This window comes from Abramis brama (assembly GCF_963993115.1).
Source record: "Abramis brama genome assembly, chromosome: 3".
In the NCBI taxonomy this organism is placed as follows: domain Eukaryota; kingdom Metazoa; phylum Chordata; class Actinopteri; order Cypriniformes; family Leuciscidae; genus Abramis; species Abramis brama.
In genome coordinates, this window is record NC_139965.1 from 11,438,008 (window position 1) to 11,461,474 (window position 23,467).

Sequence of the window (23,467 nt, forward strand, 5' to 3'; positions counted from 1 at the left end):
CGGAACTTCCGCGTACGTCATTATCAGCGTGCGAACCAGAGATGGACACAAACAGAACAGCGAAGGTGAGAATAATGACTTTAAGAATAATTATTTTGAAAATAAATACTGTAATCACAATTATTTAGGTCTTTAATTACATTTATTAAATATGAAGTTATGTTAAATTGAAATTATTTAAAAAATAAGAATATCAGCAGGCCAACTGTATAATAACGTCTTTCTGTCAAGTCAAATTTACGTTCATATTAATGATTTTATCATAACGATCAGCACAGTTTCCATAACGTGTTATCTTTGATGGCTTGCACAGTTATTTACCTCTTCGTTTTTACATGCTGTTGTAGTCTTCGTATACTTTATTTTTATTTCGACTTATGAAACTGCCAAACACATTCAGGAATATTAGACGTAATTATGATTTTTAATGTCTGACATGACAGTATTCTGCACTGTGACATGCTAAACGTCATACAAAACTCATCCATGCTTCGTTACCTTCGTACCACCAAGTTACCATTCATGCTATATTAGTGCATTATCAGAATGATAGTCAGATCGATTAAGCGCAATAAATTGCATCTAACATAAAAGTTTGTGTTTATATAACGTGTGTGTGTGTGTTTATATATATATATATATATATATATGTGTGTGTGTGTGTGTGTGTGTGTATATATATATATATATATATATACAGTGAGGAAAATAAGTATTTGAACACCCTGCTATTTTGCAAGTTCTCCCACTTGGAAATCATGGAGGGGTCTGAAATTGTCATCGTAGGTGCATGTCCACTGTGAGAGACATAATCTAAAAAAAAAATCCAGAAATCACAATGTATGATTTTTTAACTATTTATTTGTATGATACAGCTGCAAATAAGTATTTGAACACCTGAGAAAATCAATGTTAATATTTGGTACAGTAGCCTTTGTTTGCAATTACAGAGGTCAAACGTTTCCTGTAGTTTTTCACCAGGTTTGCACACACTGCAGGAGGGATTTTGGCCCACTGCTCCACACAGATCTTCTCTAGATCAGTCAGGTTTCTGGGCTGTCGCTGAGAAACACGGAGTTTGAGCTCCCTCCAAAGATTCTCTATTGGGTTTAGGTCTGGAGACTGGCTAGGCCACGCCAGAACCTTGATATGCTTCTTACAGAGCCACTCCTTGGTTATCCTGGCTGTGTGCTTCGGGTCATTGTGCTTCGGCTTCACCCAGCCTTGACCCATCTTCAATGCTCTAACTGAGGGAAGGAGGTTGTTCCCCAAAATCTCGCAATACATGGCCCCGGTCATCCTCTCCTTAATACAGTGCAGTCGCCCTGTCCCATGTGCAGAAAAACACCCCCAAAGCATGATGCTACCACCCCCATGCTTCACAGTAGGGATGGTGTTCTTGGGATGGTACTCATCATTCTTCTTCCTCCAAACACGTTTAGTGGAATTATGACCAAAAAGTTCTATTTTGGTCTCATCTGACCACATGACTTTCTCCCATGACTCCTCTGGATCATCCAAATGGTCATTGGCAAACTTAAGACGGGCCTTGACATGTGCTGGTTTAAGCAGGGGAACCTTCTGTGCCATGCATGATTTCAAACCATGACGTCTTAGTGTATTACCAACAGTAACCTTGGAAATGGTGGTACCAGCTCTTTTCGGGTCATTGACCAGCTCCTCCCGTGTAGTTCTGGGCTGATTTCTCACCCTTCTTAGGATCATTGAGACCCCACGAGGTGAGATCTTGCATGGAGCCCCAGTCCGAGGGAGATTGACAGTCATGTTTAGCTTCTTCCATTTTCTAATGATTGCTCCAACAGTGGACCTTTTTTCACCAAGCTGCTTGGCAATTTCCCCGTAGCCCTTTCCAGCCTTGTGGAGGTGTACAATTTTGTCTCTAGTGTCTTTGGACAGCTCTTTGGTCTTGGCCATGTTAGTAGTTGGATTCTTACTGATTGTATGGGGTGGACAGGTGTCTTTATGCAGCTAACGACCTCAAACAGGTGCATCTAATTTAGGATAATAAATGGAGTGGAGGTGGACATTTTAAAGGCAGACTAACAGGTCTTTGACGGTCAGAATTCTAGCTGATAGACAGGTGTTCAAATACTTATTTGCAGCTGTATCATACAAATAAATAGTTAAAAAATCATACATTGTGATTTCTGGATTTTTTTTTTTTAGATTATGTCTCTTACAGTGGACATGCACCTACGATGACAATTTCAGACCCCTCCATGATTTCTAAGTGGGAGAACTTGCAAAATAGCAGGGTGTTCAAATACTTATTTTCCTCACTGTATATATATATATATATATATATATATATATATATATATATATATATATAAACACATTAACTTTTATGTTAGATGCGATTAATTGTGATTTGACAGTACTAATATACTGTATATTACTGTATAATAAATATAAATATCTACATTAATTTCCTTTTTGCACAGCTTGAGTTTGCGGTGCAGATGTCATGTGACAGCTGTGTTAATGCAGTAAAGGGCGTTTTGGAGAAAGAACCGGGTGAGTCGAGCACAGTATGAAACACTTTTCTGTGTCATGAGCTATTATCTCATTCGTGTGTGTGTGTGTGTGTGTGTGTGTGTGTGTTTAGGAGTGCAGTCGGTACAGATAAACCTGGGTAAGGAGGAGGTTCTGGTTGAAACGGCGCTCACGTCTTCACAGGTCCAGACTCTGATTGAGAGCACAGGCAGACGGGCCGTGCTGAAGGGAATGGGCAGCTCAGAATCAGGTGTGAACAGAAACACTGTTAGTCTCAAAGCACAATGAGAACTATAGACTGTAAAAACATGTGGACGTAGTGTCCGTGACGTCACCCGTAGGTTTCTGAAGAGCATTTTTGAAGCCCAAAGTGGGCGGAGCCGGCCGTCGCCATCTTGGCAGCGCGTCACTCCTGGATAAACGAAAATAGGCAAAAACCATAGACACTAAAAGAAATGGACACAGCGACCCCATTGGATTCAACGGAGAAAAGTGAAGTCAATTAGAAGCACTCACTTCCTGATGGCTGAGCGTACTGCGCAGACTCAAACTGAGCTTGACGACGTAGATGTGACGTGAGCAACCCGTCTGTCTTCTAGTAGCTGTGCCAAGAGAAATCTGAATCATTCCCTTCAGAAACTTGCAGAGACGGAGAGTGTGAGTAGGAGCTGTCCATGAGCTAGGAGCAGGAGCAACTTTTGCTAAGTATTCTGATTAAAATATTTTGTCATTTTGCCTCCACATCCCCCCGATTGCCCGCGAGCTTCTCCTCCTGTCTATACGGTAATCTCTCTACTGTGCGACAGAGAGTTGCGTGGTTATGACGCAATCGTTAGCCTATTTTTACAAAAACGGCTTCTACGGGGCCATAACGTAAGCTACAAGGTAATGGAGCCTTTTATACATTGTCGTGTTTCTTTAGAAATAAATAATGGACAAATGGAGTCTTTAAACGCCTCAGATGTAAAGTTATTCGCTGTCGTCAAAATGAATGGGAGTCAATGGAATGCTAACAGCAGGTGGGGGTCGGCTAATCAATGGCAGCGCCCGGGGAAGCTTCAGTTTTGGCTGAAAGATTACCCCCTTGGCAAAAACGGATTATCTGAGGTGACGTGACGCTAACAGACAGCAGACAAACAGCTAGTAGTGACATCAGCGGCAATCCACCTGTCACTCAAGTGGCCACGCCCTTAATTATGCAGAACTTTATGGCTTAATATAATTTAAACGGATGAGTTATTTAAAAAAAAATCACCCCCTCACAGTTCTCATGAAGGGCAAAATTAGCTATATAGACCAAAACCACTTTTTGCACCAGGCTGTAAACACATTTTTTCTGCTGTAAAGTTGGGCATTTTAACATGGGGGTTTATGGGATTGACTCTCTTTTGCAGCCGGTCTCTAGTGGCCAGTCGATGAATTGCAGTTTAAGTCACTTCAGTGTTTGATTCAAGAGAGAGACTGAAAGGTTGCCGCTTGATGTGAACAAGCGTGAAACGGGCCTAATGCTTGTTATCTGTGTGTGTTGTTGTTGTCAGACATGGGCGCTGCCGTGGCGATGGTCAGCGGGGCGGGGCTTGTGCAGGGCGTGGTCCGGTTCCTGCAGTTGTCACAGGAACGCTGTTTGATTGACGGGACGATTGACGGGCTGAAGCCAGGAGCGCACGGCCTGCATGTGCACGAGCTCGGCGACCTCACACAGGATTGCAGGAGGTATCACGACCCTTGACCTTTCACCTTTAGATCACACGGCAGTCTGTGTTTAGGAGCATGAAACCCATCCAGTCTGGTGATCGTGTGTCAAACAGAAGGTGTTATTCATTAGAAACCTTTCCCTGAAACAAAACGCATCTGAATATCTGAATGCATTGACTCTGTCCTGCTCAGTGTCTGCTGGATAATCATGATTATATGTGTGCTGTGTGTCCTTCAGCTGTGGAGATCACTTCAATCCGTTCAGGAAACCCCATGGAGCTCCTCAGGACTCAGACAGGGTACATCTACTTCATATTAGCTTCTGGACACACACAGACCTTAAAGCCTTGGAGATTTCTAATGCTATTCACCAAGAAAAAAGATTATTGAACACATTCTAAACTTGTTACACCTTATGTAAACCTTCTAGTTAATGAATATTGTTGTTGTTGTTTTGTTTAGTTGTTTAACTATATAGTGTATGAAGTTGAAAACTAGCCCCGGTGTATTTTATGTGGTGTTCAAGATGTCCTAAAACTATGGTAATACTGTAGTAGAAGCAAATGATTTATTATTTTATTAATGTATTTATTAATAAGTAATGTGTTTTATATTTGGTTCTAATCTGATATGTGTATATATATATATATATATATATATATATATATATATATATATATATATATATTTATATATATATATATATATATATATATTTTTTTTTTGTATATTTAAATATAAATATTTAAACTGCTAATTCTGTGTAGAAAAAGTAATGTGTTAAAAAATAATACTTAAAAAATGTTTTTTTGAATGTTTATAATTTAAAAAAAGCAATAACAAATTTTATTTAGTTATTTATATACATTTATGTAAATAAATGTATAAATAAGTGTATATATACACTCACCTAAAGGATTATTAGGAACACCATACTAATACTGTGTTTGACCCCCTTTCGCCTTCAGAACTGCCTTAATTCTACGTGGCATTGATTCAACAAGGTGCTGAAAGCATTCTTTAGAAATGTTGGCCCATACTGATAGGATAGCATCTTGCAGTTGATGGAGATTTGTGGGATGCACATCCAGGGCACGAAGCTCCCGTTCCACCACATCCCAAAGATGCTCTATTGGGTTGAGATCTGGTGACTGTGGGGGCCATTTTAGTACAGTGAACTCATTGTCATGTTCAAGAAACCAGTTTGAAATGATTCGAGCTTTGTGACATGGTGCATTATCCTGCTGGAAGTAGCCATCAGAGGATGGGTACATGGTGGTCATAAAGGGATGGACATGGTCAGAAACAATGCTCAGGTAGGCCGTGGCATTTAAACGATGCCCAATTGGCACTAAGGGGCCTAAAGTGTGCCAAGAAAACATCCCCCACACCATTACACCACCACCACCAGCCTGCACAGTGGTAACAAGGCATGATGGATCCATGTTCTCATTCTGTTTACGCCAAATTCTGACTCCACCATCTGAATGTCTCAACAGAAATCGAGACTCATCAGACCAGGCAACATTTTTCCAGTCTTCAACTGTCCAATTTTGGTGAGCTTGTGCAAATTGTAGCCTCTTTTTCCTATTTGTAGTGGAGATGAGTGGTACCCGGTGGGGTCTTCTGCTGTTGTAGCCCATCCGCCTCAAGGTTGTGCGTGTTGTGGCTTCACAAATGCTTTGCTGCATACCTTTGTTGTAACGAGTGGTTATTTCAGTCAAAGTTGCTCTTCTATCAGCTTGAATCAGTCGGCCCATTCTCCTCTGACCTCTAGCATCAACAAGGCATTTTCGCCCACGGGACTGACGCATACTGGATGTTTTTCCCTTTTCACACCATTCTTTGTAAACCCTAGAAATGGTTGTGCGTGAAAATCCCAGTAACTGAGCAGATTGTGAAATACTCAGACCAGCCCGTCTGGCACCAACAACCATGCCACGCTCAAAATTGCTTAAATCACCTTTCTTTCCCATTCTGACATTCAGTTTGGAGTTCAGGAGATTGTCTTGACCAGGACCACACCCCTAAATGCATTGAAGCAACTGCCATGTGATTGGTTGATTAGATAATTGCATTAATGAGAAATTAAACAGGTGTTCCTAATAATCCTTTAGGTGAGTGTATATATAATGTATATTTTTATTTATTATATATTTAAATTGTTTATGTATTAATAACAAATGTATTATATATTTTTAATTTTTCTAATAATATTTATTGTTCTTTTCTTTAAAAGAAGCTATAACAGAATTTTGTATTTTCTATTGCTTTTTAAAAAACAAAAAAATGATATTGTTTTATTTTTATATTTACATCGACTAATGAAATAAGGAATATAAATATCTGTGTTTAACGCTGTGACTCTGTGTGCTCTCTAGCATGTGGGCGATCTGGGAAACATTACGGCAGATCCTGATGGAAGAGCTTCATTCCGGCTGGAAGACTCTCAGATAAAGGTAATAAAGCTGTGATCTCCAAACACAGTCCATGTGGCTCGGAGGAGCTGCCAGGTGTGTGTGTGTGTGTTTATGAACCCTGAGGCAGAGTGCTTGGATTCACATATGAGATTATGTAAAGTCTCTGTTATTGTTAATTACACTAACCTTGTTTCATGGTCACACCTCCTTTTTTTAACATTCAGTATCATCTAAAAATATTCATGCACTGATTTACCAAAGCCGGTGTATACTCGTGTTCATCTATGCCATGCTATGATGTCACATGTTTCTCCGGCTCTCTGTGTGACAGGTGTGGGACGTGATTGGTCGATCTCTGGTGGTGGATTCTGGGGAGGATGATTTGGGCCGTGGGAATCACCCGCTGTCCAAAATAACAGGAAACTCAGGAGAAAGGTCAGTTGATATCTTTATGCTTTACAGTCGTGTTTCTGGATATATGGATGTGCGTATATATCCAACTTTATACATAGAGCTGGGCGATAATATAGTTTACATTTTGCGATGATATAAACAATCAAACTGTTGAGATTTGCTGTATAGTATCTAATCACTTTACTCAAGTGTACTGGATGTATGTGGATAAAGTTGAATATACGAAATGTACCTATGTCGTAAGAAACCTACATTGCATTTGATTGACATGGATTTTACTATATAGACTGACAATATAAAAAATAAAAAAAAGATGTCCAGCTCTTAACTGTCAGACTTATTAGTAATGTAACTAACATTGGGTCTGAATCAGTTTTTTATCCAGAGAAAACATGATGACAGAGATTTAAAATAAAGATGAAACACTTCTTCTAATGTCGTTATAAGCTGATTTAAAGGGATAGCTCACCCAAAAATATAAATTCTGTCATCATTTACTCGCCCTCATGTTGTTCCAGTCCTGTATGAGTTTCTTTCTTCTCCTGAACACCAAAAAGACATTTTGAGGAATGTGATTTCCCATTTCCACCCCTTCATACTTTGAGACCAGCAACCGTTATTCTTAAAAATCTTTTCTTTTGTGTTCAACAGAAGAACTTGAGGGTGAGTAAATGATGACAGAATTTTCATTTTTGGGTGAACTATCCCTTTAAGTGAAGGTATTTCTTGCAGAAATCAAATCCCACTCTGTGCGGAGCTAATGCGCATGTTTGTCATGTTCTTCAGTGGACTGTGTGTGTGTTTGCTTAGTGTCCGCTCTCTCTCTCTCAGGCTGGCATGTGGAATCATTGCTCGATCGGCCGGCTTGTTTCAGAACCCTAAACAGATTTGTGCCTGTGATGGTGTGACCCTGTGGGAGGAGAGAGATCGGCCCATCGCTGGGAGAGGACGGAGAGTCACTGACGCGCCGGCGGCTCATCTGTAATGGGTCGAGCATGCGACCTTCACACACGTCAAGGAATACAGATGGACATCAAGCACAGATGTGTGGAAGGAACCAGATAAGAGACCAAAAACGTGCCTGTCTGAAACTGTCGTGAATGTATGTTCAGGTTGAGATGAGATTCTGATGCCACAAATACAGAAATCAAACCATGTGTAATGATGTAGATGATGTGGATATATAGCTGAACTTCATAGTTATAATTCATTCCGTTATGCTTTAGTTTGTCTGATTTTACACACAGCTGCTGGAACTTCAAAATCAAAGTGTAAACTTAGAAAAAAAAGTTTAATAAATATTTTTATACAATGAGTGATTAAAAAAACTTAAATGTGTTTCAATGGGGGCGATTTGTAAGCATTTTCAAAAAAATCTTCAGCACTTCTGTAATAATCACTTTAAAATGAACTTCCTAGGCTAACTGACCTAAAGTGTCGTAATCTATTAATTGTTGTATTGTTTGTAATGTTTTTTGTTTTTTTTACTATTGTTGTACAGATAAAGAAAAATAAAACAAATATATAAAGCACATTTAATAATGTTCCCACTAACAAAAACGGACATTAGTGCTGTGATTTTTTTTTTTGTCTTTTACATATTTGATCCCAATAAAAAACAAGCATCTGTTTTGCCCAAAATAAGCCCAAATCATTAATTTATTGTGGTATAAAAAAAACTGACTGTATTCTTATTTATGAAAAAACAATCCAAAGTTGCTTACAGTGCATGCATATCAGATTCAGAGAATTTAACAAAACTGAAACCAGCAACAAATCTATGATTTAAAGAATTCTGTGGTTGGTGCATTTAAAATACTTTAGTGCAAGGTCTCTGCTTGCTTTGAGTAAAGTTTTGTTAAATTCCTGTTTACAATGAAAACACAAAAATGATGCATCGTGTGCATGCAATGGAGATGCACGCGCAGAGTGTGTGTGTGAATGCATCAGCACGCGCTCACTCAGTCCTCTGCTGAAGAATGAGAGCGTTTCTAAAGAACGGAAGTGGACCGACCATTTTGAAACCCCGCACTGCTTAGGTAAGATGGAAGATTTTTTTCCTCTCTATATTTGTTTATGTTTTAAGCAATTCCATAATTCATCATATAGAACCAATAGACCACGATTGCCAATGAAACACGGAATGATGTAGCCGAGCTCTCGGTGTGATTTATAGAGAAACGCAAAGGGTTTTGGGGGCGCGGGGACACTCCAAAAAAATCCTCCCTAAATGAGTCATCTAGAGATTTATTTTGGAAAGAATGATAGAAAAATGCACGCAATAATTTACAATGAAAATATAAAACTATGTAGTTGCATCGCCGACATTTGTGGTGTTGATGACGGAAGAGATTGTGAGTGTTTTGTAAACATCTGGTGTCAGAAATGTTACATTCAGTAAATCAGTCGACACGCGCTACTCGTGTTGTTGACGCCGGAGCGCTATAAAGAGAACAGCGAGTCAGCGTTTCTCACACATTTATACATTTAAAAATGGGTTTGAAGGATGTGTCAGAGTTAGAACAAAACAGTTATCCTTTAGTGTGATTGTGTGTGTGTGCGTGTGTGTCTGTTTGTTCCGTGAGCTGTTAGATTGAGGAAGTGGACGTGTTTACTCTGCGTCACCAGATTACTGTGGCTTTGTGACTGCAACTGCAACAGCAACACATTATTTTCATTAAATGCTGAATAAATGTTTCATCGATATATTTCATTGTTTTGTGTGTGCTGGATAATGTTATGTTGATAATGTGTTAGGACTCAATTTAATTGTGAAATGTATTTTTTAAGATATTATGACAAACATGGTGTCATCTGTTACTTTTGTCACGCAAACAACATCGAATTAACACATGATGTTGTTTTCACTAAGGACCCTCTCCCCACCTGTATAAATCTATACAAGTTTTCCCCAATTAATGGGAAATAATACTAACATTAAGGTACAAAACGATATGTTGTTGTTGTTTTGGGGACATGTATGAAAACCATGGTATTACCATTAGGAATGCACAATATATCGGCCACCATATCGGTATCGGCTTATAAATATCCATTTTTTATATTATTGTTATCGGCCTGATAAGAAAATTTGGCCAATTATCTTAAAGCCGATAAAAATGTATTATTTTCATCAGCTGAGACACTTCGGCTGTTCACCATTATGTTTTTGAATGGCTTGAAATATGATAGGAATCACTTCAAAAAGGAAAATACAGTTAAGTGCAACATGCAAACTTAATTTAACTTAAACTTAACTTAAGCAAGTCGGTCATATAGCCTAGGCTACATAAGAGAACATCATTATAATTGTGTGCTTGGGACATGGATTTAAGGGTAAGAGTTTTTGTTATCAGGCTCTCAAAATTTATATAAACATTTGCATAGATTTTTTGGCCAATATATCAGTTATCGGTTGTCAAATATAAAGAATTGTTCGGTATTGTATCGGCCAAAATTTTCATACTCGTTTTCATCCATAATTACCATAGAATTACCTTGGTATGGTATAAAGCACTTGAGTATGACAATCATTCACGATCACAAACATCATGGTATTTATTTCAGAGAGTGCTATAAGACTGTGAATGGAATAATAATTCATATCTAATGTCGTCACTGTCCCATTTTGTAAGGGGATACTTACCCCTCACTTTTCAAATTGTACTTACACATGCTTTTATGTCCTTGTCTGATGTGTCAAAATTGTCTTTTACTCATTTCAGCACAATGGATAAGGGCCACACGGTTAAGCTCTTCGTAGGGAATCTGGCCCTGGATACCACGCAAGAAGAACTGTCAGCCATCTTTGAGTCATACGGCCAGGTTGTTAGCTGTAGCGTTTTGAGGCAGTTTGCTTTCGTACACCTTCAAGGAGAGGGCGCTGCTGAACGTGCCATTCGGGAGCTCAATGGCCGAGAGTTCAAAGGTCGTAACCTCGTGGTCGAAGAGTCCAGAGGACGCCCACTTCACTCGACGAAGGTGTTTGTGGGTAATCTGAGTAGTATGTGCACCACAGAAGACCTCCAGGAGCTGTTTCAGACCTTTGGGAAAGTTTTGGAGTGTGATAAAGTGAAAGGTAAGAGAGTAGTTGCAAAACCCCAACCCCCAACCCTGCTCATGGAGGGCTACTATCCTTCAGAGTTCAGCTACAACCCTAATCAAACGCAGCTGAGGTGCTCAGGACTACTTTAAAGGCTACGTTCACACTGTCAGTCCAAATCCGATTATTTGTGTTTCCGATTGGAATCTGATCTAAAATGATAGATATCCACATTGTGTATCGCAACTGTTCAGATCCGATTTGTGTTTGACTTTAGTTTTCAGGAATATCTGCATTGATTTCTATGACAATGACGTTGTGTTGGTAGGCATACGCCAAAAACAACAACAACCGCAACATGGAGGGGTTTGCAACAGAGATGTTGTCTTATTTAAATCTTACAACATGGAAATGTGTAGCTGTGCACTGGAGTATTCGTCTATTTTTTATTTTATTTTTTATGGCAAAATATGTCTCCGTTATATTGTCATTTTCTGCTCGTCCGACACTGCAACAACACAGCATTGTTTTGGCAGCAACTTTCAGCGTGTTTCCTATTACAATGTCTGATGTTTACATTTTACGTGGCGTGAGAGTCACATAAACCACGCAAAATCCGATCAGAGCAGTCAGACTGAAATGGATTCCCAGAAATGGGATTTGAATAGGATTTCAAACCACATGTGGATGTAGCTTGAAACGAATTTGTAAAAATCGCATTTCATGTGATTTATTTAGTTATTTTTACCAAGGTTGGAACTGAAGTCTGTAGTAAGGAATCTCTTCAGGAGCTGGGTTGGCTTCCCCTGATTTAAAGTGTGGGTAATCCTGAATAATAACACTCCTGTCTTCTCCTTTATTAGGTTATGCTTTTGTACACATGGAGAACAAGGAAGATGCGCTGCAGGCTATTGAGGCTTTGCACGGGACCTCTTTCAAAGGACGACCACTTTCCGTGGAGCTGTCCAAAGTTCAGCCAAGCAAGCAGGCTCCAACTGGGAAAATTCCATGTGTCAGCTGCGGAAAACAGGGTCACTATGCAGGTGAATGCCCAGCTGGGAAGCCCACCCTGGAGCAGTACCAGAGCCAAGCGGCCGTGTTAGCAGCTGCCGCTGCCGCCGCTGCCGGCCTCCCGCTACAGGTTCAACAGAGCGTCCACAATTCGGTATACAACACCTCAACTTTTGACCCCACCTATGCTGCTTTGACTGGACTTACAGCTGCTGGTGCAAGAGCTGAAGGTGGAACCGCGGTGGCACCCGCCGTCTACGGAGCACTAGCTAGTCAAGTGTACGGTACGGTTGCCAATCAGCTCTATGGTGGGACAGTTGCAAATCAGGCTCTCAACAACAGTGCTGCCGCAGCTGCCGCACAGATGTATGGCTCCGTTAACCCAGCTTTCTATGGGCAGATGACGAGTGGCGCAGTCGCAGCCGCCGCAGCAGCCGCCGCTGCATACGGTCAACAGGTTTACACGCCCGCCATGGCAAATCAAGTGTTTCTAACTGCAGCGCCGAGCATGGAGGTACCAGGAGGTACTGCTGTTAACCCAGCTTATACAGTAGCACCGGCTCTCTACAGCACGTCCCCGGCTTACGGGGCTCTTGGGGCAGCTGACACCGCAGCTTTCTTTGAGGCAGCAAGGGCACACTACTTTGCACAAGGACAGCAAGTGCTAGCTGAACAGCAACAGGCTAGCTCAAAGTCTGGCGAGAGGGACCGGAGTCCACTAAGAAGATCTGCCCCACTTCTGCCTGACCCTGTTATGAAACCATTTATGTACCAGAGGGCCAAGCGCAGAGCCTTGTTGCCCACACCTGCAGGTCGAGAGGAAGCCGCCGCACAGGAGGACGACCCTATAGCCAGGTGAGTTGTCAATTAAATTATTTAATTGAAATGATTTCAATTAAAGACACATAAGCCGCGTTTCCACCGATATTATCCGGAAAAATCTGTCCCAGGAACTTTTTTTTTTTCCCAGACCTGTTGCTGTCTGCGCTTCAACCGCGGTCTAAAGTACCGTGAAGATTACGCAAATTATTCTGGTGACGTAGGACTGCACGCTACTTTACTGTTCCCGCTCTGAATTAAAGCTTAATAAAGCCTGAAACTCGTCGTCGTTCCATCAGTCGTATTTTTTAAACTCGATTGTTAATTCGAGTGTTGTTTTGATCCAAACAACTGTTCCTGCACGCACCGCAACAGATTTTAAAAAATGGTGATTGAAATAAAATGATGCGTGGAGTCAACCAATCAAAATGCGACATTCAGCGCCCAAGTCCTGAAGATTCCTGAACTTTGAAAAAGTACTACCTCACAAGCAGGGATTTTCGGAGCGGGAAATATTTGTGAATATTTACCCGGAACTTCATTTAGACCCTGGTTCCTGCGGTGGAAACTCACCGAGTACCACCCCGAGTACCACCCCAAAGTCCCTAGTTCCTGGTGAAAGTTTCTGCGGTGGAAAAGCGGCTATAACAAACAATTACAGCAAAAATTTGTACATTTCAAAATGTTGGCTGTTTTAGTTCCGATTTACAGTGGCAGTGATGTGTGTGTGTGTGTGTATGTGTGTAAATGTGTTTCTGTGTCTGTCCCTGTCTAATGGTGTATACATTCGTTTGTATATGCATGGTTTCTGTCTCTCTTTTCCTGTCTGCGTGGATGTGCATGTGTGTTTTCTCTCCTCCATTTCTCACAGGTATTACGCGGAATACTACCAGCAGTACCAGCAGCTGCAGCAATACCAACAATACCAACAATACCAGTATGCGTATCCACCTCCCAACCACCTTGCAGCAATGTCCGCACTGCAGGCTTTGCCCGGTGTCCCGGCTCAGCAGGTGGCAACGCTCGAGTCCCTCAGGCCAGTCCTGCCCGCCGCCTCCGTGCCTGCCATCGCAATGGCAACACCTCGCGTGTATGAGCCACCGCCGATACCGCCGTCGCACAAGGAGCCCCTCCTCCGCCGCCCCGAACTCGCCCTACACACCCCTGAAACACCCTTCCGATAGTGTGCTCCACGTCCTCTCTGCCTCTCCTTTCCTTGTGCTGCAAGTGTGTGTGTGTCAGAAAGAAGCCACAGGTGTATGTTTGACGTGTGTGCTTGGGTTTAAGACGGTGGCTGTGTCAGTTTTAACTATAGACTGGAGTCTCTAACCTTGGTTCTGATCTCACACACACACCCAGTGTAGTCAGGGCTTGAAAAGGGAAACTGCATGCTCTCATTCCTGCACACTAAACCAATATAACACATTGTCTGTTTAAAGAAACCTTCAATCTAATAGCCAGTTAGTTTTGAGGGGTAGATTAGGCACTAGCCATGATGCTTTTTAACTTTTATAATAAGTGTTTGTAGCCTATGAATGAATACTGGACTTGATATTTTTAAATATTGCTTGATTATTATAGTTATATGAACCAGTTTACACACTCATTTAGTTAACATGTTAGATCATTTCAAGAACATTTAAATAAGTTGAATGTATGTTTACTCCAAAGGTGTGTGAAGTGTAGGACCAGGGTTGGAAAAGTATTTCACATGTCTTTGTGTGTTTCTTGTTTTTCTCTGGGACTGGTGTAGCGTGTATGCTTTCCATTGGTTGACACAACAGGAAGGCACATGTGAACAGGGAAGCGACCTCGACCCACACGCACATACATACGCATCCCTTACACCTCAGATGGGAGAAAATTTAGTGATGACCTTTAACCCCACCCTTCCATCCCTGTCCACCCATCCTGAAAGCTGAAAGACACTGTGACTTCTCTCCCCTCCAACTTTGATGTAGCTACTTCCGTAGATATGGTGATGTATGGGCAGCCAATCAGAGGAAGGTTTAGCTAGTCGGCCTTAGCTGGGATCTGTCTTATGGGAGCATCTCTATGCTCGCCAACTTAACTGCCAAGATGCATTGTAGAATCTGTTTTTGTAAGTGTCTTTTATTATTGCTATCATGTTTTTATAAACAGTGACAAGGGACTCGCGTATCATTTTAAAGAGAAATACTCTGCTTAATTTTTAACTTTTGTTTACAGCTATAAGAGAGACGAAATGTTCTTTCTTGTGGCTTTTTTCCACAATGATTGTTTATAGCCAAAATTCTCTTTTTTCTAGAAAAAAAAAAACCCGCCAAAATCATGAGTGGCCTATGATTCATATGCCTTAGTAGTGAAATGTATTCAAGTTTGCTATTTTTTTATCTGTAGTCTTAAAATGTGAAACTGGATTAAGGCTACACGAAAGTGCTGTATTTTCTGTGGTGCTGTGATTTGGGATTAAATGAAATTGGGAGATTCCTATCAGTTTCTTTCAGTCTTCCTGCTCATTTCGCTGCTGCAACTCCATAGATGACCCTCACTGCATCTCTCTCCATCTCTCTTTGCATCTGCCTCTCATTTAGTGACAGTATTTCATTTGTTTACCATGCCCCTGTTCGCACCTACGTGCTGAGGATGCCAGTGTGTGAATGTGATCTTAGAAAACGTTTTGCATTGACATTCATGTTTGTAGTTTACGGTAACTGTTTTTGCCACAAGTGTTCTCAGAAGAGAAGACTTAAAGATCTGTACACGATCTTTACTGACTATAACACGCCTTCAAAAAATAAAGAGCCTGCCTGATCATTTACAGAGGAAACTCGAGAGCTTTTGCTTGGAGCTTTAGCTATTCTTGCCTTTTGATGTTTCATGATTGTTTTTCCTTTGTGAAACGACCAGACTCGTATGAATCGGAGCCCCGAAAAGAAGCTAAAGGACTAGAGACTGATCCCAATCTCACCCCTGTCACTATGGATGGGGTAAGTCTGGGGGCAACCCCACTCTATACCCCCCCAGCTGCACACACCATCCCAAACCCCTTCCCCAGGAGCAGCAAAATCTTCAGCCCAGCTTTTGGTACTTTTTAACCACCCATAGTCCCATGCAGCTTCTTTAACAGGAGTGTGGCACGATGATGACTATGCTTTTATGACGCAAGCATACTGTAAAACATGTTCATGTGTGAGTGTCAGGAGGCACCCACACTTTAAAACCATTTTACAATTCCTTTTCTGGTATTTGTACGTAATTCAAGATATCTCCCACAAGGCTTCGCTCGCATCTGCTTCCATTGTGCATGTTTCTTTTTTGTTTTCTTGTTTCACCCCCCCTCAAAAAACAAACGCTTTCTGATGTGACTGTTCCAACTTAACTAGGTCCCTAAGGAACTGTGGACACCATACGCAGTGCTGGTTTGGGGGGAAGAAAGTTAGCGTCTCGCAATGAACGAGAAGGTCTCTCTGACTCCATTCAGGTAAACGCACTGCGCCTCGCCCCCTTTCTACCTGTCGTCCTCCCCGATAGCGTTTGCGCCTGACCGTGTATCCGCTGTATTTCTCCTCACCACCACCCCACCCCTCTTGTAGATTCCTCACCTCTCGTCACCATTGCTATACCCAATGGGTTTCTCTAAACACCAGTGTTATACTACTATCTGTCACTGGCAAAAGGGGTGGCGGCGGGGGTGACTATTTACTGCTTCGGTGGTTAGTGTGTCTCGGTAATGGCTTTTGGTGCTTGGTGCTCTAATAATTGATCTGTTGGTTTAGCTTCGGAGAGAATGTGGATAAAAGCGGTTGAATGAATGGAATTATTAGTCGGTGCATTAAAGACTGCTTTAAATAACCGTGGCTTACGTAAGGCTGGCTGATAAAGGTGTGTGACAAAGGTGAGTGCTTGTGAGTCACTTGAAGGCTTGGCAGATGTGGACCTTGCTCAAGAGTTCCTCCAATATCGTCGACCTCACCTGGCCCTCTTCCATGTGCCTTTTTAGTTTGTTTATTTGATTTAACCCCTGCCCCCCCAGGCTTCCTCGAGTCGTCTCGCCGTTAACGCCCAGCTCACCGCCGCCCTCGCCGCATCCCCAGTTGTTACGTTTGTTCAGTGTTAACCACTGCTTGAGCGCATCCCCGAAAGCTCTGTGACTAGACACGAGGCACTGGCCAAGATTTTATTCGCAAGACTCTCATTTGGACTCAGTGACACTTGGCAACCCTTATCTTGGAGGGCACTGCTTGACTTTGATAAATTGCTGAGTCAAAACCCAGCAAGTCATTCTTACAATAAACCTCTGCTTTTGCCTCCTAGATTGACAGTAGGCAAAGTCATCCCAAATAGGTAGGGTTTACCCCAATTTTTTTTTTTTTTTTTTTTTCAGATTAAAAAAACATGTTAATCTGAAAGGTACATTGTGTTACCTGTTCAAATGAGAGTCTGATATGGTGTTTGTGTTTGAAATAGCTGAATGTACGATTTAGATTACATACCTGGTAGGCGAATGTATAAATAAAACAAGTGGCTTTAGATGGGGTGGGGGGGTGGGGACCACTGCTGAACCTGAGCTGCCTGAGGGCTACTTACAGGACCTTTCCTCCAGAGGGAGCATGATAGTTAAGTTTGGTTTATCTCACTAGAAGGTGCTGTTGTTCTTGATTTTACAGCCACATGAGGTGATGATTCTTTTTTCCTATACCAAAACATGCCAAGACATGTAGCATCTTCACATGCATTGTCACACACATCTGCATTGCTTTTTGTGTCTACGGAAGTAAGTCCATAGTGGCTATTTACCTTTGCCTGTAGAAACGATGGAATAAGGACTAGATTACCTCAATTTTAGATCTTATTCTGGAGGATGAGGAAATGTCCATTACCTGAAATAAGATATATCTGTTATTCATAGTCAGAGTAACCATGATACTCCCTATGTCAGTGGTATGAAGATCTTTGACATGCAGATATTTGTGGTTGACAGATTTCTGTGATGTCTGTGGCATTCGTTAATGATGACAGATGTCTGTGGCAGATAGATACCTATCGGTGTTTGAGAAGAACCTTCCATTCAGGATCTCAGCTCTGTAATATCAAAAGAATCCCTCACCTTCTCCAACATACTCTTCCAGCTTAAGTCTCTTTGACTCTAGATGGTATACGCTCCACATTTTCCTTGGATAACAGAATGCTCTCTCCGTCTACTTTCTCCCTAGATATCGTCACCCTTCTTGCACAAACTGGACGATAACAATAACACAACTTCTAGCGTTTGTGTCCCATTTATTTTTAGAATTCTCCAGTATTTTCCTGTTTTTCCATTTTATTTTTAGGGATCTTTTTTTAAACCCTTTATAAGGACACCCCTACTGAGTGTAAAGGAAACTCCAGTACTGATTTTTATAACTCATGTATGAAACGAGAATTATTTCTATTGCAGGTGATAGGATATGAGCTGGTCGTACTGTTTTTATCACCTTCTGATGAATATGTGCATGACTTGTTAATGTGTGTATATTGCAAAAACCTTGCGACTGGTAAAGTGTACTCTCCTACACCAGCTTCTGCATGAACACTGATTGGCATCGCATGCTTACTGCAATAAACTAGTACTACGACAGCATATGTTATGTTGTGCTCATTTACTTGTCATTATTGTTAAGAATGATTTAGTTTTCTTGTTTAGGAAGTACATGATTGCTTGCAAAACAATCTCTTAATGTTATTTTCTTAAGTAGTTTTTCAATAAGAATTCTTTCCTTTGAAATGGTCTTCTAACGTATTAGACTTGTTTCTGTTTGATCTAAATGAGATAGAAGCACAACTGTGTATAGTAATTAATGTATAGCAAAGGTACAGACATTACTTTTTATTACAGGGGAAACAATCTGAACAGGCCTGGGAACGGCTTATGCACCTTTTTTCAATGCATAATAGTTAGCTGGATGCGTTTAAACTGGCCCCAGAACTGTTACTTGGATAAGTATAAAGACTAAAGCCAAGGACAACAGGTGTTCTTAGCAAAGTGGAGGGCACCAGTAGGCGTGTGTGAGGTCTTTCCCTGCCCTTCACTAAAAGAGCCTCCAGTAATTGGTCCCAGTGCACAGTGTGTCCCGCCTCTCACACCTTTTAGGTAGCATAACCCGACACCCACTCGACTAGTTCTCTTATTTATTGGGGTGCAGTCACGTGTGCTACTTTTGACCAGGATAGTAGCACTGGGCAGCAGAAGTTCTGCTCGCACCTCCACAAAGGCACCTCAGACGAGTGGAGTCTGGCCTCTTCCTCCACGGTCATACAAGTACACACTGAGCGGGGGTTTCTCCTCTAACGCACGGACAGGATTGTTAGTTTACAACCTAAGGCTCAAGGGACATAACTTCTAATATTAGGGGTTAGAGGGATAAGAGTAAAAGATGGCGACTATTGTTGAGACACAGGTGCAGTATAACAACACCTACATGACTACGGAAGAGTACATGATTCAGGAGGACACCTGGGACAGGGACCTTCTGCTGGACCCTGCCTGGGAGAAACAGCAGAGGAAGGTATGTTCATGGGAATGTCCTGAAAATCACTGAAACATGATCAATTCACAATGAGGGGGATTTTTTTTGTATTTACCATTTGTATAACTTTACTACCATGGTAACCGTAGATTCCATCAAAATACAAGTTATCTTTTATATATTGAAAATTAATAAATCACAAAATTTGTGTATCACACCGTTTGTATCATTGTATGATTTTATAGTAGCAATATGTGTAGTAATTTTGGTGTAAATTAAAGCCATATCTTTATTAGGCTATACCTTATTATATTTCTAATTGTGGTAACCAGCTTTTGCTAAAATGCTGTCAGTACAGTAATTGTTAATAATATGGTCTCAAAATAATGAAGATGCTGAAAGGTTTACTAAATTGCCTTGAGGAAATCCTGTATTCATTTAGCCTATTATGTTTTATTTATTTTGCCATAGTAAGAATACATGTAGTGACTATGATTACCGTGTCAAATTTGAAGTAAATATGGTAGCCTACTAAACTTACTGTACAACACTTACATACGATTTAAGAACATTTAACATCGATTCGACCTGACAAGCGAGTTTACATGATGTGCAGCTGTTGGTTTCATTCGCAGTTTTCCTCAGTGTTGTCTTACCACATCCCCGCCCTCCTCATTCAGTTTGTTGCTAATTTTATTCGGTCTTCGTGTTTTTTTATGAGTCTATAAACCCGTGTTCATAATCGCAATAACGAACATGGACCCCGTCATTCGTTTAATTTTTAAAAAGTTGTAAATTCACCTCACAGAAAAGCGCGCGTAACTTTAACGCATTCTGTGGAAACACGGTCTTTTTAAACCTACCTGTGCCTTAAACGATTAAATCGTCGCTCTTTATTGTGACCCCGTCCTTTGTGTGTGAAGGTAGAGAAGTTAAGTAGATGAAGTTTTTGAAGATCATCTGGCTGACAGAAATGACAGGTGACGTTTAATAGCCGTCATGGGAGCTCGTGCCACGGTCTGAGGTGACGTCAGCCAAGAAACACTGATTGATCTCTGCAAATCACAAATTTGTGGTGTCAGGCACGGATACGTTTGTTAAGACAGAAATTCATAGACACTTTTAATTCACAAGTTACCTTATTTTCAGATGCTTTACTTATTCTTATAGTGGGAGATTTTTTTATTATATTTTTTAAATATGGTCACTACTGGCGATGTGTTTTTATAAGGCCATGGCAATTATTCTTAACTGTCTTTAAATATTTTATTGAAGAAATGTTTTTGCAAGAAAAGACCTTGATAATAATGTAGAAAAAGCAATTGCATGTGCAGTACTCTCAATAAAGGTGTCTCACCAACACTTGTGGGATGTTGGCTAGACCTGACAAAGCTGAAAGACTTCAACAGATGGTGTGCGAGCAAGAGAAGTGCAAGGAGGGTTCATTTCAGTCTGTGAATAAACATGCCCTAAAAATACTCCTGAACCTTGCCGCCCCATCTCCCGTATTCCTCCTTCGCTCCCTCCATTCTTAAGGCTGTCTTTTCTGAGCTCCTTTTGCCTGTGCAGTTGCTCCCTCTTTATCCAACAGCTCTCAAAAACAGCACCATGTCAGTTGTCACTATTTTAATAGAGCACATTTTCAAGGTGCCCACGGTGGTGTAGCATAGCCATCACCTCAGACCTGAAGTAATCAATGGACTACATGTGTCAGTACTTGTTTTCTGTCCCTCAACTAAGGGTATTTTAAAGGGGTAGTTCAACACAAATTTTAATTCTGTTATTATTTACTCACCCTCATGTCGTTCCAATCCCGTAAGACTTTCCTGCATCTTCGGAACACAAATGAAAATCTTTTAGATGAAATCCCGAGAGCTTTCTGTCCATCCGTTGACAGATATGCAACTGAAACTTTGTCACCTCAAAAAGTTAAAGAGAGTAAAACGAATCCATATGAATTTAGTGGTTTAGTCCAAATTTTCTTAAGAGACTCGATTGCTTTATATGATGAACAGATTGAATTTAGGCTTCTATTCACATATAAACATTGTGTAACACGAGAATGAACCTCATTGGTTCTCATATGTCAAGCAAACGTGTTTGAGCTTCGGTTTACCACAAGTTATGTGTGAGTTGATGAATTAAAGCCTAAAAAAAATGTTGTTCATCACATGAAGCAATAAAGTCTCTTCAGAAAGTTTGGACTAAACCGTTTAATTCATATGGATTATTTTTGGGTGAACTACCCCTTTAAGAGTCACTTTTTGCAATTCAGTCAAGATATTTTATTTCTCTTGTGGAGATAATAACATGCCCACTAGCGCCCCCTGGATGATGTAACTTTTTTTACTCTTTATAGAAGTAGCCTATATAAATGTTTTTAAAAAAATTAGCTGATTAAATTATGCAATTGAGTCTCATTACAGTAAGGTTATAAAAAAAGATTTTAACTTTTAACTTGATGTTATTGCAGTGAAGAAAAGCTTCAGTTCAGCCTATTAGATGGGTTTAAGACTTGAGTCCATGGCAGAGGGTCTTTAAAACATCCTCAGGCATGTAGGATCAGCATAAGGAGCTGATATCACGGCGTAAATATAGAAAGTGCATCATTTTGCAATGAAACGAATATGGGGGTTGTGTGGGGGTGGGGGTTCTGCACCTGTTCTAGCGCACATATCAGAAGCCCCAGTAATACAGCGATTGTCAACATGCTGTTTCATCTGATATCTGTCAAAAGGCAGCAGAAAATAGACAAATTGTTTCTAAGCGTCGTTCTGCTGTTGACTAGTAAATTCTGTATTTAAATTCTCTCACAATCTGGCTTTAAATAGCTGACATCACACTGCCCGGTATCCTAACAGCAGCTCTGAAATAGCATCCATCAGTGAAAGAATCCGAGAGAAGCGTCTTTGCTGCCATCTAGAGGGACATACAGTTATGGGAAATCTCCCATAGCGGATTATAAAAGTAGAATGTTTTTTACAACATTTAAATGAAATCTAAGTTTTAAGACGACAGTTTGTTGTTGCTGGCTGTAGCTAGCTATTGCTAATGTGGCTAATGTGATTTTTAGCTATTGCTAAACTGAGACTCACGCAATTGACACTTTTCACACATCCATTTTCTCACGCACAGAAAAATCGCGAAGCAAAGAGGACACGGAGACCGACAGACTAGACAGAACAGGTTACTTATGATATAAAAAAAAATCTCAGCTCTCAGATTCTGTCACTTTCATTACGAAATTCAGACAATAAATACCGTGTTGGCGCTTGTAAATGTGACGCGACAGATCGGCAAGTGAACCGATCATCTCTAGCTGATAGTAAATAACATTAAAACACGAATGAACACTGTTGAAAGATACAGTACAACTTACCGAAATGTATATTCCTCATACATATCGACCAATCAATCAAACAAAGGGGTCAATAAAACAGCTGGAGAACAATTGTCACATAACATTTACCTCAGGAAAGCCATTTAATGACCATAATATAGGCTATAGCGCGTTAGTTGGCTAGAAAAAAAGAGCTATAGAGATTATTTTGCTAAATATGTGTACTATATTGCATATTTATTATATTTTTACTTATATCATTAAATAAAGTTGTTATTATAATAAAAAAAACGCATTATATTTAATTTGTGTTATTTTTAACCTTAAATAATACTGCCAGCTGATAGGGCTCTCTGTATGTTTACAGCATTAGTTGTTTTTTTCTTGAGAAAAATGAATGCCTATCTTGTGTAGCCTACCTAATATTTATCCAAATGAGTCAATATTAAATCAAATCACAATCATTGAATTGAATTGAAATAATAAAAAAGCGTAGCTTACCAGAAATTGAACCATGTAAACATTGTAACATGTTGTCACTAAACCTAATAAAATTCAGTTTAGTTACTAAACTGTTTTGACAATCACAATACACAATTTTTTTTACACCCCATTCCCCAAAGAGTGTTGTGGTGATCCCTTATTTTGTTTTTCATTTCTCCTCTTAAGTCTTTTAAAAACTGTTAGTGGGTTAAATTTGCAATGACTCTCATTGTATTTT

The 23,467-nt window shown here is 40.4% G+C and overlaps 3 protein-coding genes across 6 annotated transcripts in view; all 3 read left to right on the forward strand.

The window, feature by feature from the left end:
* The first annotated feature begins 1 nt into the window (after position 1).
* ccs (copper chaperone for superoxide dismutase) lies at positions 2-8,588 on the forward strand. 2 transcript variants are annotated; one of them, XM_084107541.1, is made up of 8 exons: positions 2-65; positions 2,466-2,538; positions 2,630-2,767; positions 4,056-4,230; positions 4,451-4,511; positions 6,594-6,671; positions 6,964-7,067; positions 7,878-8,588. In XM_084107541.1, the coding sequence occupies exons 1-8, from the start codon at positions 42-44 to the stop codon at positions 8,029-8,031; spliced, it is 807 nt and encodes a 268-aa protein (XP_083963667.1). In that variant the 5' UTR covers positions 2-41; the 3' UTR covers positions 8,032-8,588. The 2 variants fall into 2 exon arrangements, with proteins under 2 accessions (XP_083963667.1, XP_083963666.1); XM_084107540.1 differs by having other exon boundaries at positions 5-65; positions 7,857-8,588.
* A 378-nt stretch (positions 8,589-8,966) lies between these two features.
* Positions 8,967-18,520, forward strand: rbm14b (RNA binding motif protein 14b). 3 transcript variants are annotated; one of them, XM_084107536.1, is made up of 7 exons: positions 8,986-9,085; positions 10,772-11,124; positions 11,952-12,954; positions 13,790-14,008; positions 15,808-15,887; positions 16,284-16,381; positions 17,882-18,520. In XM_084107536.1, exons 2-5 carry the CDS (start codon positions 10,776-10,778, stop codon positions 15,815-15,817), a joined length of 1,581 nt encoding a protein of 526 aa, XP_083963662.1. In that variant the 5' UTR covers positions 8,986-9,085; positions 10,772-10,775; the 3' UTR covers positions 15,818-15,887; positions 16,284-16,381; positions 17,882-18,520. The 3 variants fall into 3 exon arrangements, with proteins under 3 accessions (XP_083963661.1, XP_083963662.1, XP_083963663.1); XM_084107537.1 differs by having other exon boundaries at positions 13,790-13,954; XM_084107535.1 differs by lacking the exons at positions 15,808-15,887; positions 16,284-16,381; positions 17,882-18,520 and having other exon boundaries at positions 8,967-9,085; positions 13,790-15,699.
* Positions 18,521-18,916: 396 nt separating this feature from the next.
* actn3b (actinin alpha 3b) overlaps positions 18,917-23,467 on the forward strand; it is a 41,656-nt gene continuing 37,105 nt past the window's right edge. The window contains exon 1 of the mRNA XM_084107534.1: positions 18,917-19,445. Within this exon, the coding sequence (XP_083963660.1) occupies positions 19,314-19,445 (132 nt within the window). The 5' untranslated portion in view covers positions 18,917-19,313. The remainder of the gene's footprint in view (positions 19,446-23,467) is intronic.

Bases quoted from the DNA above. Each gene is read 5' to 3' on its own strand.
- rbm14b (XM_084107535.1), top strand. From the start codon at position 10,776: ATGGATAAGGGCCACACGGTTAAGCTCTTCGTAGGGAATCTGGCCCTG. The intron at 11,125-11,951 runs GTAAGAGAGTAG...CTCCTTTATTAG, and splicing joins GGAGTGTGATAAAGTGAAAG to GTTATGCTTTTGTACACATG. The intron at 12,955-13,789 runs GTGAGTTGTCAA...CATTTCTCACAG, and splicing joins GAGGACGACCCTATAGCCAG to GTATTACGCGGAATACTACC.
- ccs (XM_084107540.1), top strand. From the start codon at position 42: ATGGACACAAACAGAACAGCGAAG. The intron at 66-2,465 runs GTGAGAATAATG...CTTTTTGCACAG, and splicing joins ACACAAACAGAACAGCGAAG to CTTGAGTTTGCGGTGCAGAT. The intron at 6,672-6,963 runs GTAATAAAGCTG...TCTGTGTGACAG, and splicing joins TGGAAGACTCTCAGATAAAG to GTGTGGGACGTGATTGGTCG.